The sequence below is a fragment of the Dipteris shenzhenensis genome, chromosome 31 (assembly GCF_047967505.1).
Source record: "Dipteris shenzhenensis isolate YYH24624 ecotype China chromosome 31, Dip_SZ_1.0, whole genome shotgun sequence".
NCBI lineage: Eukaryota > Viridiplantae > Streptophyta > Polypodiopsida > Gleicheniales > Dipteridaceae > Dipteris > Dipteris shenzhenensis.
This window is the reverse complement of record NC_141626.1, coordinates 15,879,714-15,897,092: the sequence shown is the minus strand read 5'-3', so window position 1 is coordinate 15,897,092 and position 17,379 is coordinate 15,879,714. Positions and strand designations below refer to the sequence as shown.

Sequence of the window (17,379 nt, the reverse complement as noted above, 5' to 3'; positions counted from 1 at the left end):
GTACGCATGTATGTGCTAATGAGGGTCCTAGTGCAAGTGCAAGTGCAACTGCAAGTCCATGTGCATGCACATGTACAACATTTACATGTGTTTGCTCAAGAGTTCGCAAGTGCATGCCACGAATGCATGTATCTAAACGTGCACACACATGCTCAAATATTTCTTTATCCACATCATATTTCTACTTTCATTTGTATGCATATAATTTGTATACATCCTATCCGAAGAGTCTTCCTTGTTCAGTAAAATATGACCCACAGTGAGTTGGAATAACTAAATTTGAGACTCTTTCAATGTTATTATACATGAAGGATGATACAGGATTCACATTTGTAACATTCTCTACCATATTAGCAAGGAAGAATATTACTTGAAGGATATAGAAACATAATGCACAAAGAACATGGAAATGTAGATACATAGGTTCTGAGGCCTTAAACTGCTGACTTGAAAGCTGTTAAATGATTAATGGTTCCTTATCAGAGAATAATGATGCTCAAACTGTTCAACTTACACAGGTGAGCCCCTAATTCAAAAGGTGTGCACCATACAAGAGGTCGATTCTATGATTATTTCAAGGGCACTTTACACCTTAAAGGTGTGCTTTTGTAAATAATTATTAAAATCGTCAAAGTACAATAGATAAAGAATGACTGGGAATATGATTCCATGATATAACTCAACCTCAAGAGCTCTCATATCAAATGCTGAATTCTCAGACTTAGGAACTCATGATACAGGCTACGTGAGATCAAAATACAGAGGTTAGACTCGCACAATCTGGCGAGAACCATGAGAATAGCCCTGTTCTACACGGAGGGCTCCCTCAGAATTTATGCTGGAAGATGTATGAGGACCAGTCAAAAGATTCCGCCTGCCTATCAGGGCCTTATCTGGCTTACAATCTTTTGAGCAGAATATTCTATTGTGAGCCCACGCATTTGTGGCTCAGTAAATTTGATATCCTGAGAATCCTGTCCTTTCTGAAAGGTATCCTGATATCCCCATCGATCTGGCTTGAATGATTCTAGAGATGCACCATTTGTTATTGGTCGGTGCTGAGTACTTGTGCCATTTGGTGGACGAGGTGAATGTGAGGACAACCTGGAAGACTCTAGATTGCGTATCGTTCGCTGTTGCTCAGCAATTTTTTTCCCGAGTGACAAATGTTCTGGTCCTGAATTCAGTTGCAACATTGGCAGCTTGTGAGATTGTTTTGTGGGCCTAGGCTGTAACCAATGTCTGATAGCTCTAGGAGAGATCTTCAACTTTCCTGAGCTTTCATGGCCATGAAAATTAAGCTTTAACCGTCTCAAGAGAGCTGCAATTGCTTGGCTAGTCCTGAGAATAACAAGTAAACATCAGGAAAAAATCTCAGCGTGTTCCTTCAAATGGAACATACAGAAACAATGCTATTATTTATGAGGTCAAAGAAGAGAGTAAAACATATATTTTCTGAGATAGTAAATGAAGATGAGTGTCAAATTATAAATCTTGTAAATTTTCTTCAAGAGACTATAACCAAGTTTCAAGTTAGAAGCATGATCCTACAAACATCTTTCATCACATGTGAGGTACACAGATCCAATTTGAATAAGGGTCAACTGGAACATGTCTGTTCCAAAACGTCTGGCTTTGGGAGTTTCTGACTTCTACAAAAAATAAAGACAACACATGGGAACACTGCTTTCTCTACCAAAGGATTATTTAAATTTACTCCATTTCCCATAAGGTTGGGTTGCAGCAAACAGGAAGCAGAAAAGAGTGCAGCAAGTACTATAATCACAATGTGGAGTGCAATGGATCAAGGTGTTAGACGGATTCAAAGAATGATACCTGCTTGTTATAGTAACCCTCTTTGAACCAAACTTGGGGCTCACCACCTCCTTATCCTGCACTGCTAGGAGGATGGTCATAGGGGGTAGCCTTGCTCCTGGACATCATGGAAAGGAGAAAATCAATACCTCTGGATGACCAGAATACAAAGTTCAACAAGAAATATTCCTGATTGTTAACAAGTGATACCTGCAGCATGGTGATGCTTGAATCCCTTGAGTAAGGTCAGTAGGCAAACCTGGTGGACCCTTAATATTTAGTCTCATAGCTTCTGATTTGGACTCTCTCTCTCTCTCTCTCTCTCTCTCTCTCTCTCTCTCTCGCTCGCGCGCGCGCACGTGCTCATAAGTCATATGTGGCTCCTGGCTTGTGCCTTGATGTTAAAAAACCCCAGTGAACAAACATAAACACGAGAAGGTCGTCCAAGAGACTTGAAGAGGAGAGATGAAGGCACAACAAGATCCTCAACATCAATGTGGCTGGGATTAATGCAGATATAACCAGCCCACAAGCAGACAATCAATTTGTGCATCAGAACTGAGGATTGAAAAGACCCAGACTGAGAATGGATAGCAGGCAAATAGCCAGTTCATTCAAATTCAGACATCCCTTCCCCTTTCACTGACTAAGCCACAAGAAGCTCACTGAGCAGGCAAATAGCCAGCTCATTCAAATTCAGACATCCCTTCCCCTTTCACTAACTAAGCCTTGTGGCCTATGGAACAATCAATGCACTATCTGTACGCCAGCCTACACCAGATCCCTCGGCCAAGATTATCTATTTTATTCTCATTCGGCCAATGGATCTGGTCCTCTACACAGCTTCGTGGACAACTGACCAATTGGTCTCCCTACAGGGATCCCCAATGGTCAATGGCTCTCACGCGGACAGTTGTGCTAGGCCCCGTGTGCCCGCCCGTAGAGACATCACATTGCACCTATCTACCCATTCTTCTAATCTCAAACATCAACCTTGGGAGTGGATGCCCACCTTAGTGGCTCCAGCCTTTAGCTTTTTCTTCAGTCTCATAGACCCTTTGATATTTCAAAGACTTTAACAGACTTGGACTCTCTCTCTCTCTCTCTCTCTCTCTCTCTCTCTCTCTCTCTCTTTCTCCCCTACCTACCCCTTCCCATACCATATCTCCACTTTCGTTATTCTATTCTCCCGCTCCAAGCTGCACCTTGAGAGAGAAAGAAAGAAACAAAGAAAGTTTATTAACATCTTCAAAAGACCGAAGGTCCAATGAAACTTGAAAAAACCCAAATACAATAGAAGCTAAGGTGTGGAGCCACAAAAGTGATCATCCACAACAAAGGCTGATATCTGAGGGAGTATCAATAGAGAGATACACAACACTATCTCCGCGTAAGAGTACACATCTATCCATCTAGGGGACTGACTTTGTTGGTTGACTAAGGATAGAAGAGATGATATTGTGGCTTTGGCTCTAGTGGAGGCTACCCGTTCAAAGAAGGGATCAATAATGCAGCACCATTGGTGTTCAGTCTGCTCACTCTGTCTAGGCCCTCTCTCCTCCTCGGTGGTCTTCTAGAGGTAGCTCGTCATTCGACCAATGCTACCATCACTCCAAGTCAAATAGTAAAGAGGAGATACACATGGTCCTCACGTGTGGGTCAACTCAAGGGTCGTATCATGGTCTAATGGGTCCTAGCTGCGTCATGTCTCTTGCTGCCTCTGGCTTGAGTCACCGAATAAGAAGTCTATGATCCTCCTCTCACTATAGTTTGATGGGCCCTCTTGGTCCCCCCTCTGTACTTGAAGGAGTCAATCTCTTTGTCGTTGAGCCTCGAGGAGGAAAGTCACCATGCATTGTTTATCAAGACAGGCAAATAAAATCCCTGATTTGTCCAAATCCGCTCCTAGATAGACGATGATGCCATCTATAGATCCAATAATACACAAGGCACCTAAATGCAAATTGCTCCCCTATCTCAACCTCCTGCATGTTGCAGAGTGCAAATCAGTCTCTCGTGTAAGGTGCCTCAGCTCGTCTTGTCTCAATACGTAGCCATTGAGAGGATACTTGGAACTGCCCAACCTCAAGGCGGGTGGGAAATGGATCCGACCACAGCTAGGGGGATAGAAAAATCCCTCCTCCAAGATCTGCAGGCAGAATCTCCGTACAAACTCACTCTTACCAAAAGCTCATGGGTTGCTAGCCAGGTCCTAGTCGCCTACATAGGTTGGTCCATGGTGGCGTGTCAAAACCTTTACGGGAATCCACAATCAATAGTAGACCCTCCGCTTCCGTGCCCAATGACTCTCAATCAGAAAATGTGGTCCATCGTCTCGCGTGGTTGACTCGAAAACCTTCCTACCCAACAGCTCTAAATTCATCATGCTCCGAAAACTGACTAACATAAGTGTCAAGTGATGAGGCATAAATCTTGGCCATGACATGCCCGATCATAATGGCGTTGCAGTTTTTGGCCTACCATGGGTAGGCCTTAGTGAAGGTTGCCGTTTTGAGATGAGAAAAATAAAAATTTTGTTATTATTTATGCTCTATTACATGTTAATTTGTGGTCGGTGCAAGTGTTGGGTGCATTCAATGTTATTTTGGGTGTTCGAAATTCCCATTGGCTGCTCCCAACCTTGGAAGAGAGTATTGATGATTTGGGGTCCCCTTTTATGACTTTTAGGCCATTCTCATTTACTCCTCTTTGCACACTCTTCATCTCCTTCTTCCTTTTCACCATGGGGCCTCCCATTTTATGCATTCTCCGGCCATTTCACTCACGTTGGGGCAGGCCTAATGAATGAAAGATATATCATTCACTTTGTTCAGACTCATGAGATCCTTTGCCTTATGGATGGGAATAATAAGAATATCATGATGTAGTCCATCAGAAGAAGACGGACTTAATCTGCCAAAATCAAGAGAAATTACTAAACATTATGTTTAGCAATAACTCCAAGAACTTTTCGCAAAAGTTTCTAGAGTCCCCCCTCATGGACCCAACCATCTGGCACACATGGATGCACCCTCTATTACATCTCGCACCAATTGATGCTACACCTTACATACCCTACCTCTTGTTCATTTTTCACCAATGGTGATATCAAAGATGCAACCCTCAAGCTACAAAATGTTGAGCCAAAGATCATGAGGAGCAATGCACTTAGTATATTGCACATGGACTTAGCACTCTAAACAAATTTATTTAACAAAGCGGTTTGCACCAATTTCCCTCATACTTGAACCCAGATTGTGAGAGATGGCCCAGCCCGAAAGACTGCGAATCCCACCGTTCGGTGAAAGCAGAAAGTTGGACGGCACTAACTATCCACTCTGGAAGTTCAAGATGAAGACCATACTAAGCGCATACGAGCTTTGGGATACTGCTACTTGGGTGGATGTGAAGCCGGATTCGAGACCGAATCTCGCTAATGCAGGACAACAGATAGTACCAACTGCGGATGAGATTCTCGCGTGGACAAGAAGAAATGCAGATGCAATGTGCTCTATTGTCTACAATGTAAGTGATTTTGTCATGGCGTTAATTCAACATGTCACCACACCGGAGGAGGCATGGACGGTCTTGAAAAATCAGTACGAGACCAGAATCTGGAGACTCAACTCGCGAACAAGAAACTGTCTGAGTCTGAAACAGCAGAGAAGTTCATCACCAGGGTGAAGAATCTGCGCGATCAGATGACTGCGATTGGCATCACCATCACCAGCAAGAATCTAGCAAGAAGGTGCATACGGATTCTCCCACCAAAGTACGACGGTCTTGTTACGGTGCTGAATATGCAAAACAAAAATCCGCCCCTCAACTTTGAGGATTTCAGCGCGATGCTTCTGGAGGAGGAGATGCGTCAAAAGTCGCTCAGGTGGACTTGGTGGTGTGGAAAAAAGACTAGAAGCAGCATCATGAAGGGAGAGGTGATCCGAGTGGCTCTATGTTCTAGTAGGAGGAGAGAGAGAGAGAGCTGCCATAAATACATAGGATGGATGCACAAATGACACCAGGTAGATGAGGGGGTAGATATTAATAGAATGAGTAGAAGGTGGACTCATATAATCCCTTATAGATATTCATTTTAGTGTCTATAGGCCCAAACAACACCTACCCTTGGTCTCACTAAGATGGCCCAGTTGCCGTAAAAAGGATGCACAAATGACACTAGGTAGATGAGGGGGTAGATATAAATAGAATGAATAGAAGGTGGACTCATATAATCCCCCTGCCTATATTCATTTTAGTGTCTATAAGCCCAAACAACACCTAGCCTTGGTCTCACTAAGATGGCCCAGCTCTCTCTCTCTCTCTCTCTCTCTCTCTCTCTCTCTCTCTCTCTCTCCAACAATAGATTGGATGAAGTTTGAGAGGCTACAAGTCTCAATGGGATCCAGGATGATACGGAGTAAGCCCTCAGTTCCACATGAGATCATACAGGCAGAGTTTGCCATGACGCCACTATATGTCGATGCTATCTTCCAAACAGTGACTTTCATTCACAGGGTAAGGGCTCTGCCTCATTGGAGACTACCGAGGGTAGCTTTGGAATCATCCCGATGCCTAGCAGGTGAGGAAGCAGCCACCTAGTATGCACGCACAGACACCTGGCTGACTAGCCATGGCATTTAGATGTACAGAGTACCCCCATTTCAGTATAGCATGGATGCCCCTCCGGAGCGACTTCCGCGCGATGAGATTAACCGTATCATACGGTTAGACCTCCTCCAGCTCACCACATCCCAGACTTGGTTGAGGGACCAGCCGCTCCCCACCAAGATGCAGTTCTATCGTGATCACTTCCTCAGAGTCTTTGTTGACGATTTCATTATCCGACCTCCTTATCTAGAAAATAGAGGAGTCTCACATGCACTCCGGATTGCCATTGGCCAGATGTGAATTTCCTCCCATTAGCTTAGGATTGAGGCGGCGGGCCAAGCTGCAGGTCTACCCAAGGAACACAGGATCTGCACACTATGCGACATGGATACCATTGAGACTGAGGAGCACTTCCTATGTGCCTGGTTTACTATGAGTACGAGGGCGATATCACTGCCTTTATGAGGAGAGGACTGGCTTTGGCCCGCTCTCTCAGTTGATACACTTCTAGGACCGAGTCTGTGTAGGGTTGTACTAGATGGAGATGCGCCAACACCGAGAGGCACTACTGAGACAGGCCAAAGCACTATCAGCACCGGACAGACTACAAGATACAGAGCCGGACCTAGCTCAGAGATAGGTTACAAACTTCTATGCCTTCGAGACGGCTCCTGGATACATTGGAGTTGAGGATGAGGAGATTGTCGACATGAGAGCAGCCTGGATCAGCAGTCGGTCACACCAGACTCTTTGGACTACTAGAGCGCACACCATTGAGGTTCGTCCCATCACAGCACTACTTGTAGGGGACCGCCAAAGCCAAAAAACGAGGGATCACAATCGACGTAGCCTGACGGGTTCTGAGATCAAGGCGACCGCGGCCACCACCTAGATGCGAGACAGCCCGACAGTTACAGATACGCGACATCTTCATGGCCCAGCAGAAAGACCTGACCTGACTTGATCTGGACACTCCTAACACTTGATTCAGATTCTGATTTTGTCTCTATTCTATTCTATTTAGACACTAGATTAATACTTGGCAGGGGCTTTAGCTCACCCCCTTGCCCTAGCCCACAGAGGCTTGTATGAGATCTTTTTTGATGTTGTATCACTCTGTCCCATAGACCCGCAAGGTCTTCCGAGGACATTAATATGTCTCTCTCTCTCTCTCTCTCTCTCTCTCTCTCTCTCTCTCTCATGTACAGGCTGCCCTTCTCCGACTTCACAACCAGAGATCACCAGATCATGAGGGACTACACACTAAGCACTTTGCACATGAACACAAGATCTTGACCTCGATTCTAGCACAGTAGTTCAACCATGCTGTATGTCATGGCTTCTCGCCTACTTGGAGCACCACCACCATAGTACCAAAACACAAGGCACGTGATCTTATGGACACTAGCAACTACATCACTCTTATGACTGGCCACACTTTGGCTAGGATATATGGGTTGGTACTAGAGAGGGAGATCAGCAACCACAAGAGGGTCACGGCCAACAAGCTTTTGGGCATGCAGGTTTTCGGAGACAAAATTCCACCCCAGACCACATTTTCACCTTGAGGTCTATTATTGAGGAGGCGAAGTCGAGGCATCAAAAAGTCTACACTTGCTTCGTAGACTTTCATAAGGCATTTGATACTGTCCCAAGTTCTCGCCTGATCAGGAGGTTACAGGAGTTGCAGCTCTTTGAGATCATGATTTGCGGGGTCATGAGTCTATATGAGTCCGTCAGAGGGAAGGTACATGCCCCAGGGGGCCTATCAGATTGGGTTGAGAGCACTATCGGCGTGAAACAAGGCTGCCCCCTCTCAGGAACTCTTTTTCAGGCTCTATATTGAACGAGATCACTTCTTTTGTCGATCGCCTCGGTGGAGAGGGTTCGCTACTAGCTGAACTGATGGTGCAGATATTGTTGTACGCAGATGACATAGTCCTCATATCATCCTCAGCAGAGGGATTACAGAAACATCTAGAGGCTCTGGACATGTTCTATAGAGAGAGAGACTTGATAGTTAACCTTGGGAAAACTAAGGTTATGATCTTCAACACCTCATGAGCAATGTCCCGTCGCCATAGCTTCACATACCGTGACGAGCATGTGGAGATAGTGCAATCTTACACATATTTGGGGGTAGTGTTCACCTGACCAGGTTCCACGATGACCCATGCAGGTACGGCACGACTCACACGAGGGTGGGCTGCTCTGACCCAGGCACACTTCCAGGATCCTCCGACGAAGGGTTGGCTTTTTGACACGTTGGTGAGGCCAACTGCCACGTATGCAGCAACTTTCTGAAGGAGTGATATTTCAGCAACAGAGTGGAGGAGATTTGAGAGGCTACACGCGATTATGGGATCCAAGAATGGGATCCACGATGATTCAGAGTAAGTCCTCAATCCCCCATTAGATTATACAGGAAGAGTTCACCATGACCCCTCTCGAGGTGGATGCCATCTTTAAAACAGCGATGTTCCTCCACAGAGATACGACCAGGAGACAGACCAGGACTGCATCCTTGATGGGTCGACAACGCTCTATTGCTGACCTCATGCCTCCACTGCCTCATCCATCCTCATGTCCTGCTGCTGCTAATATACCTTTGTAAGACTAGAATAAGTCCAATCATACAAATTTAGATTTTTTGTTGTTCTAAAGATCAAAAATCTACAAAGAATATAAAAGAGAAAATGAAAGAGAAGAAAAAGGAGGTAAACAAAAACTTTTATGAAAAACAAAAGGAAGACATACTTAGCAAGCAAAGCAACACTTATGTCGTCATCAGTGCCCAAGCATAAGCAGCTATAATGGGTTTCTAAAGACCCGCGGAGTCTCTTGGGTAAACCCAATGCTTACTAAAATACGTCAAATAAACAAAAGAGAATGAAAACAAGAAATAAAGAAGGAACGAAGCAGGTGACTAAGCAAAAATAAACAAGCAAGTCAAGAAACAAAATCTTCCAAAAAACTCTCTCTCTCTCTCTCTCTCTCTCTCTCTCTCTCTCTCTTATTTAAAACATAAAAAGCTAAATGGCCCTTTACACTTATGTATCGTTCTACAAAGAGGCAAAAATACATTTCTAACTTGGAAAGCACAAGCATACTCAAACAAACTCTCTTTTGAAACTAAAAGAAAAACAAGCTATTCACCTCCCCGCTTTTTGTTTTCAGCTTATGTTCAATCATTCTAAACATACGTAAGGCCGATACACCATAGATAAACGACTTCATATCTAAGAATGTGTGAACTTTTTTCATTATTTTCCTTGGATTATACCTCTTGTGTAATAGTAAAGTGATCAAATTACTACATAGAGTGATAAAAGACTCCTTAGTTGTACAAAGGCGAGAAGATCTATGGAATTGGGAAGAAATGACTCCATATTTTGCCAAATCAGAAATGTTTGAGTCAATGTGAGGCATTTTTATAATGTGTAAACCACTATATTCAGGTTGTTCACGTTTATCGTATATACCAACCTCTAATCCTATGGTAGATTGAGAAAGTCTAAGATCTAAGAAAACCCACAAGAATCCCCTCTTGAAGTGCAGTTCAGTTCACAAGAGTCACGAGGATAGATTCCTTCTCCACAAGCTCTAGCGTCTTTGTACATAAAGTCTTGAAAGTTAGGAACATCTAGCACAAATAAATCATCTATAAAACGCCTAACTTGACTAAGCTTATGTAAAATAATAGGGCAGGTATTGATAGAAATAAGACGTTGCATACACTCAAATTCATAAGTAAAAAGATAAAAGTTTGCTAAAAAGATGGCACAATTAGTGCCCATGGGGATTCCTATAACTTGTTGAAACAAAGAATCACCTATTGTGATGTAAAGATTATCTAAAAGAAAATCTATCCAAGAGCAAACATCTTCCACACTTACTACCTTTGTGTATCTTTTCTTATTAGAACCTATGTCATGATCTTTATTTGTTAGCCACAAAAAGTCAAAGCATAAGGCTGTTTTCTCAACTTTTAGCACTTTGCATCTATCTTCGTCAAATCTCAGCTTGAAAACTTCAGCCACTAGCTTTTTAATTCTAAACTTCAGGTCTTCTAGCTCGATCTTTGTGTAAATCGTGGTAAAATCATAGGTTCGAAGGAGAATAGGAGACTCTTTTTCCTAAATGCTTCGAGAGGAATTAAAAAATTTAACAACAGGAATCACTCCTACAAAGTCATTTAAAATCCAGCTTAAGTGCAGAGGGGGACATCTGCCTCTTTTAATAAGTCCCTCCAAAGTTCATGGACACTAGGCAACATGGCTTTGAAGCAGTAGCTTAGCCATTTAGAGACATCCCGTCAACGTAGTCTCACAAGCAGCTGCAATAAATCTTGGCTTTTTTGGAGTTTTGTGAAACTTCCAAGTAGCACAAAGAAAAGGTATGCTTGGATTACAAACAAACCAAGAAGACTTGCAAAAACTCTGATGTTTTGAGATTAAATCCTTTTGAGAAACTAAGGCAGGGACGTAAGTTTTGACGAACAAGTTCACTTCTCTCAAAAGACATTCTAAGTAAAACTTTTTGCAAATAAAAAGAAAGTTATTGGAACATTTGTCCACATAAGAAATGACAAAATTCCTATGGAATTTTCAAAGAAGAGTTTCATCTTCTTTAGAAAGATGGTTACTTTTCTTTGAGCAATTAACCGAAGGGACTTCTTCTAGTTTCAAAGCAACTTTCTTCAAAATCTTCCCTTCCCATTCTGATAAGATATTTTTAACTCCTAAACATTCTTCTAATTGCAAAACAAACTTTGAGATTCCCTTATCGATAGCTTTTAAAAGGCAAGACTCTTTAAAAGAGTACAATCGAAATTTCATGCCTTTCATGAAAAGGTCTCTTAGGTTACTAGAAAGCAAAATTGAGGTATCAGCTATGACTACATGTCCTAAATCAGCATCAATAAAGCTTTGGAATCTCTTACTTTTACAACAACAAGGTTCTTTAAGAATAGAAGATTTTGAATGCTTTGAAAGCCTTTTACCTATCTCTCCATAGTTGACAGCCTTTTGTCCTAAAGTTTTTACATACTTCCAAGCTACTATTGGATGCTTCCAAATTCTTCTCACAAAATGAGGGAGAGAATCCATTACTTCACGAAACTTCAAAATGGAGTTTAAGCCTATCTTGTCAAGTGAGGGAGAAGTAAAAATACAAATCAAGAGTTCCTTATTTAGATAGACTTCTTTGCTTTGAAAGGAAGCTATTACTTTTAAGAAGCGATCCAACGAAGTTTTAAGTTGTATGTAATGGAGCTTATTTAGATTCCAATCCTCAAAAGAGAAGTTTTCCAAGGTGTATTGAAGTTTAAAAAGAACTTTGACATTATATTTTTCAAAAACTTCTATTGAAAAAAGACCTAGTGACATTAATCTATCTAGGTAGAGTAGTCTTCTTTTATAGTCTCGAGAAGCAAATACTCTTGGAACTAAGGAAGTTAAAGGAACTAAGGGAGGAGGAAGTGGAGGAAGAGGAAGTGAGGGAGGCGACTCACGAACTACATGTGAGATTGCAGGAGAGCTAGGACAACCTCGTAACATAACTTTAGGTTTCCATACGATGTTAGGTCTATGACTATGTTGGTAATGAGGAATGTTAAAGGGCTTGATATGAGTTCTCCACATCAAAGGGTTCTTTTATTTTTACAAAGAGTTGATTTTCCTTCCAAATTAAAACCTCTTGGGCAGAAAGTGTGTCAAGTTCTCATGCAAAACAATTCACAAGGACGAGCAGCCTTGTAAAAGCCAAAATCATGAAGATTATTCATGTTTGACCTAGCTAAAAAGTTATACCTTTCTCTATATATGTTTCTTCTAACTTTTTTGTTTTGATTTACCGAGCTAGACCCAACTAAATCACCTACCAAAGAGACAAGACCATCACTAGAATTTCCAATGCTGCTGATGATGATGATGATGGTGTTGATGATGATGATGATGATGATGCTGAGATTGATATATAGTCGACTATTGACATGACTATGTTGTACTTAGGGCTTAGTACTACCATTTTGCATTTTTTGCATTCTGCATTGGTGTGGATGCTCGTTTAGTAGCTCCACTATCACAGCTCATTGTATCAGGTTTTTCACAGTCTCATAGACCCATCGGTCTTCCGAAGACTTTAATAAACTTTCTTTCTCTCTCTCTCTCTCTCTCTGCAAAGACCAAACGAGAGTATCACTATCAGGTCCATCGGAACAAGAGAGACTTATCTATTAGAATGACGAAGAACTACTAAACATTTTATTTAGTAATAATTCCAAGAATCTTTGGCGTATTTTTCTTGAGCGGAAGTTTACATCACCTCTCCCTGATCCAATCATTTGGCATCCCCTTTATGACATCCTCCATCAGCCTGCACATACCTCCCACATCTACCTCACCCTACCTCTTGCTCAATTCTCACCACCCGTGATATCAAACAAGCAACTCTCAAAGCAACACAATGACCGAGCCAAAGATCGTGAGGGGCTAGGAATTAAAGAAGGGGGAAAATGGACCTTTGTATTGAGTACATTGCACATGGATTGGTACCCTAGCCCCAATCTTGGCAAAGCTATTCAATGAAACTGTTTGCACCGATACACCCCACACCTGGACCCTTAACACCATAATGCCAATCCACAAGGTAGGGGATGCCATGAATTTGGAAAACTAAAGGACCATCATGTATCAGTACTTGACACCATGATTTGCGGAATGTGAGGGATTCAGAACGATGGGGTTTCAAGCAGGCAATGCTACAACAAACCACATCTTCACACTAAGAGTTGTCATTGAGCGAGTTTATTGTTGCTTTGTGGATTCCCGCAAAGGATTTGACATTGTGCCGCAAGCCCGATTACAAAAGACTAGCTGATCTACGGTACAATCAGGACATCATCTAGGCAGTCCGGGCATTATATGAGCGGCTATCACAAAGATTTAGGACATCGACCGAAAGGATAGAGGAGATCATGAGCACATGATTGAGGAGGAGTATCTTGAGTTTGACCACAAAGAAATCTCACTAGTCATAATAGGGACAAGTAACTCCGTGAAAAAACAGAAAAGTATCACACTTCCTAGGCTGAGAATGGACTACAAAAACTCTCATCTTTATAAGAAGGAAATAGAGACAAAGAATTATCGGATAATCATGGTGAGAAACCTAATAGCCACGCTGTATGCCACTATCCTTGAGAAAAAAATCAGCAAATGGGCAGAGGAACAAGGAGTAAGGACACCATCTCAAGCAAGGTTTCGCCCCAAACACTCGAAGGTAGATCACTTGGTCGCCATAGGGCTGCATCAGAGGGGGCCAAGCATAAGAAAGAGGCTGTCTATTGTTGCTTTTGGATTTCAAGAAAGCCTTCGATATGGTTCCACGCAAGAAGCTATAGGAAATACTGGAAAAGCTCCAAGTTCCCCAAGAGCTCAGACAGGCCACATGGAGCAAAAAATAGTTTTATAAATGGGCAAAGACCAAAAGACGGTTAGACTACAAGGGTAGAGATTAGATAATATGGAAAAGAGTTTTGATATCAGCTTAAGGTAGAGAGAAAGGGAGAGGAAATATGGTGAAGACTGAGGGTGGGAAATAGAGCCCACAATAAGTTGTCAAAACTAATTAGACATTTTTGCAACAATGGTAAAGTTTTGGATTGTCGTTTTCAAGTCTGCTCTTAAGGCATCACACATAAAAATATTGTGTTCATATATCATGAAACCTTAGCATTAAGATATTGAGAAATATATGTAATGGCATGTAGGATAGGATTGTCATTTCTATCTTTAGAATTCTCTATTACAGATTTCCTTAAACAAAATTTGGTGTTGAGTTGCTTGGGGAAAGTGATACCCCACCCTACCCTTTGATCTGTAGTTGTGTATTTCAACCTTTTATTGAGAGAAAAAGAAGCAAGGACATTCAAACGTTCTTCACAAATAAGAATTGAAAGAGTAAATATAGACATGCACAAACAATAGACAAAGAGGTTGCTACAAAAATTCGAAATTTTGCAAGTGCATGTGGCTCCTTTTGAAAAACTATGGATCTTTCAAGAGTTTGGAGTGCATAGATAGCGATATATACCTCTGCAATAAAGACAGGCATTGGCCCCACATCAACACTTATTAGACCCTCTGTGTATGAAAACGAAGGGACAATACCAAGGCCTGCAGCTTCCTGCAAAACAAGGGGAAACCAGGTAAAAACACCGTTCATGAAACTAATGGTTTAGTATCAAGGCTAGAGACACAAACTAATAATACAAGCAAGCAAGGAACACGTGTGTGTGTGTGTGTGTGTGTGTGAGAGAGAGAGAGAGAGAGAGAGAGGCGCATTAGGCTGCATTTTGCTTCTTTTCCTACAGCTTGTTATCGGTGTTGTCACGTTGGTCATTTTGCACGTGCTTGCCCTTTTGCTTCCATGACCACTCCTCCTGCTCCTTCTTCAGCTGTGAAGGTTACTCCTCCTCCTCCTCCTCCTCCGGTTTCTGCTAAGACTTTACTGGATAAGTCTTCTTTTACTGCTCCGAAGCATTACTGGAGGAAGGTAGAAAAATCACAGGCCAATCTTTCTCTTGCTAAAGAAGTTCAGGATCCGACTCCTATTGAGCATCATCAGCCTCCTTCTCCTCAGGCTATGGATGTGCCCCTTGGAGAGGGGATCATACAGGATGTTGCACATGCTCCTTCTCAGGTTGATCCTCAGAGTGAAGCTGAAATGCTAAGTCCTGCTTTATCAGATGCAGCTCTTTCGTCGGAGGATACAGATGTTGATCTAGCTCCTTTGCCTCTGAAGTCTGTGCCAGAGTCTTCTTTTGTTCGGGATGCAGATGTGCCATTTTCACTGGATTCTTTTCATCCCATGTTACAACAGGTTTTTGACCCTGTGATTCAGAAATTTCGGGTGCCCGCCTATATTAAAAAGAATCACAAGGGCAAAAAACAGCTTGTTTTTATTGGTGGTGTGGATTCTACACTGCATCAATTTTTACAAAGCAATAATCTGAAGCTGGAGGATGTTGTGTTTGATCCTCTTCCAACTTGATATGTAACTTTTTACTTGGCTGCCTCATGACTTTTGCTCTGAGGCTTTACTTCTAAATTTTTTCTTTGTACTTATTGGTGCGTTTTTTCCTCTTTTTTGGGGTTTCCCACACAAAAATATAAGATTTCACCCAAAAAAAAAAGTGTGTGTGTGTGTGTGTGTGAGAGAGAGAGAGAGAGAAGCATGGTTGGGGGGGGGGGGGGGGGGGGGCAATTATATATGTGCGCATGGTGCTGCTCGTACTAATAACAAGGCTCTATTAGTTGGGCCGCCAACCCTGCGATCCTGAGCTGTGTGCAGGCCTTTTATGGGTGCTTCTGTCCTGTCTCTTGCACCTTTTCTCCTTCTTTTGCTGCCCTAATTTCTGAGCACTTGTTGTTTCCCACAGGTAGTATGAGTGGATGTTCTAGGGGTTTTCAAGCTGTTTTTTTGTGTCTTTGAAATCACAATCTTTCTGTTGCTTGCTCGCTTTGCCTTGCTCCTTGCCTTCAGCTGTTCATAGCTTGCTTTCAGCCCTTCTAAGATTCTCCTCTCAGTTCCGACCTAATTAGCCCTCCCTTTCCCTCCTTACAATCCGCATATAATCTTTTTTGCTTTACCTTTTCCTATCCATGTCGCCCTTTTGCTTTATGCCCCCCCTTTTGCTAATCTGTTTTTTCCTTTCTTCAAGCCTTTTCAAATGGAGTCTCGGCAACATAACAGGAACGATCCCAAGCAGATAATTCTCAGGTATGCACAAAACTGGAGCTGCAACCTTTTCCGGATACATTACAGGGAGGATTTTCAGAAATCGATCAAGCTTGGGACAGGTTTATTTGCACTAGCTATGAGGCATTGACCCAAAAATGTGGAAATATGATCGTAAATGCTTCCATTAAGTCATTTCATGGGAACCTGCTTCTAATCTCATCTAACACTGCACTTGCAACTTCACTAAGGGCATTTTAAACTAGTTGTATTTTCTTTAAAAAAGCCTCTTTCTTCACATATTGCAGTCTTTTGTGCCTTTTGTTTTCTCTTGTCAACCTGAAAACCTGATTATTTGCACGAAGGCAAACATATCCTTCCTTGGCTTTTTATCATATGCTATTTGCACATCTTTTATTGACAGGACCCTACATGATCTAACCCTATCACTGACCTGAAATCTCGTCCTCGTTCCAACATGTGCCTTGATCCTCCCAACCACCCCTGAGCACGTGGGCTACACCTCGACTCATCCATAGGCCCGTATCTAATCCAAGCATCCCATACCACCTGAGCTCGTCCAAGGACCTTCGATACACCACCTATGATCCACCATGTAGACCTGGATCCAAGCCCCATCCATTAGTAAAACGAGCACTATATATGAAGCAATCTCTATATATAGCAACCTCGGCTAAAAATAGCCAACGGGCCCTATGCTATCCCGTAACCCACGTTCACTTGAGAATTACATCATCTGGAACTTCTCCTTTTCCAGAGATGCCAAGAAGATGTGCCCTCACTCGAGGTGCACTACCACAAAATGAGCCACCACAGTGCTTACACTTTCATTGCTTGGAACCTGAAGCACCATATTGTTGCTCCACGTGCACTTGCTCCCAAACAACGTCCTTTGCACGGCCCATCTCTAAGTAGTTGGTTGTTGTATTGTCCTTGCAACTAGTCACAGGTTATTAGAGTCCCCTCTGAGTCCTGACACTTTGACCTATGAGAAGAAATGATTATATCTGTTACACTTAACCATATGCACTCAGAACACAAAGTTCATTATTGGAATTTGAATTATGGTTATGCTACAACCTACATGTAATTTACTGTTAATTCATTTGGTGTATGGTAGGCTTGTATATGTTCACGCCAATCTACGACTTATTCAACGGATGAAGACCATAGAAGGTCCACAGGAGGTGGATC

At 42.4% G+C, this 17,379-nt stretch overlaps 1 protein-coding gene across 1 annotated transcript in view; it reads right to left on the bottom strand.

Annotated features, from left to right (window-relative positions):
* Positions 1-439: 439 nt before the first annotated feature.
* Positions 440-17,379, bottom strand: part of MRL1 (Pentatricopeptide repeat (PPR) superfamily protein) — a 97,242-nt gene continuing 80,302 nt past the window's right edge. The window contains exons 15-18 of the mRNA XM_087402314.1: positions 14,518-14,610; positions 2,026-2,074; positions 1,837-1,933; positions 440-1,341 (exon numbers count right to left, since the gene is read on the bottom strand). Of these exons, the coding sequence (XP_087258440.1) occupies positions 882-1,341; positions 1,837-1,933; positions 2,026-2,074; positions 14,518-14,610 (699 nt within the window). The 3' untranslated portion in view covers positions 440-881. The remainder of the gene's footprint in view (positions 1,342-1,836; positions 1,934-2,025; positions 2,075-14,517; positions 14,611-17,379) is intronic.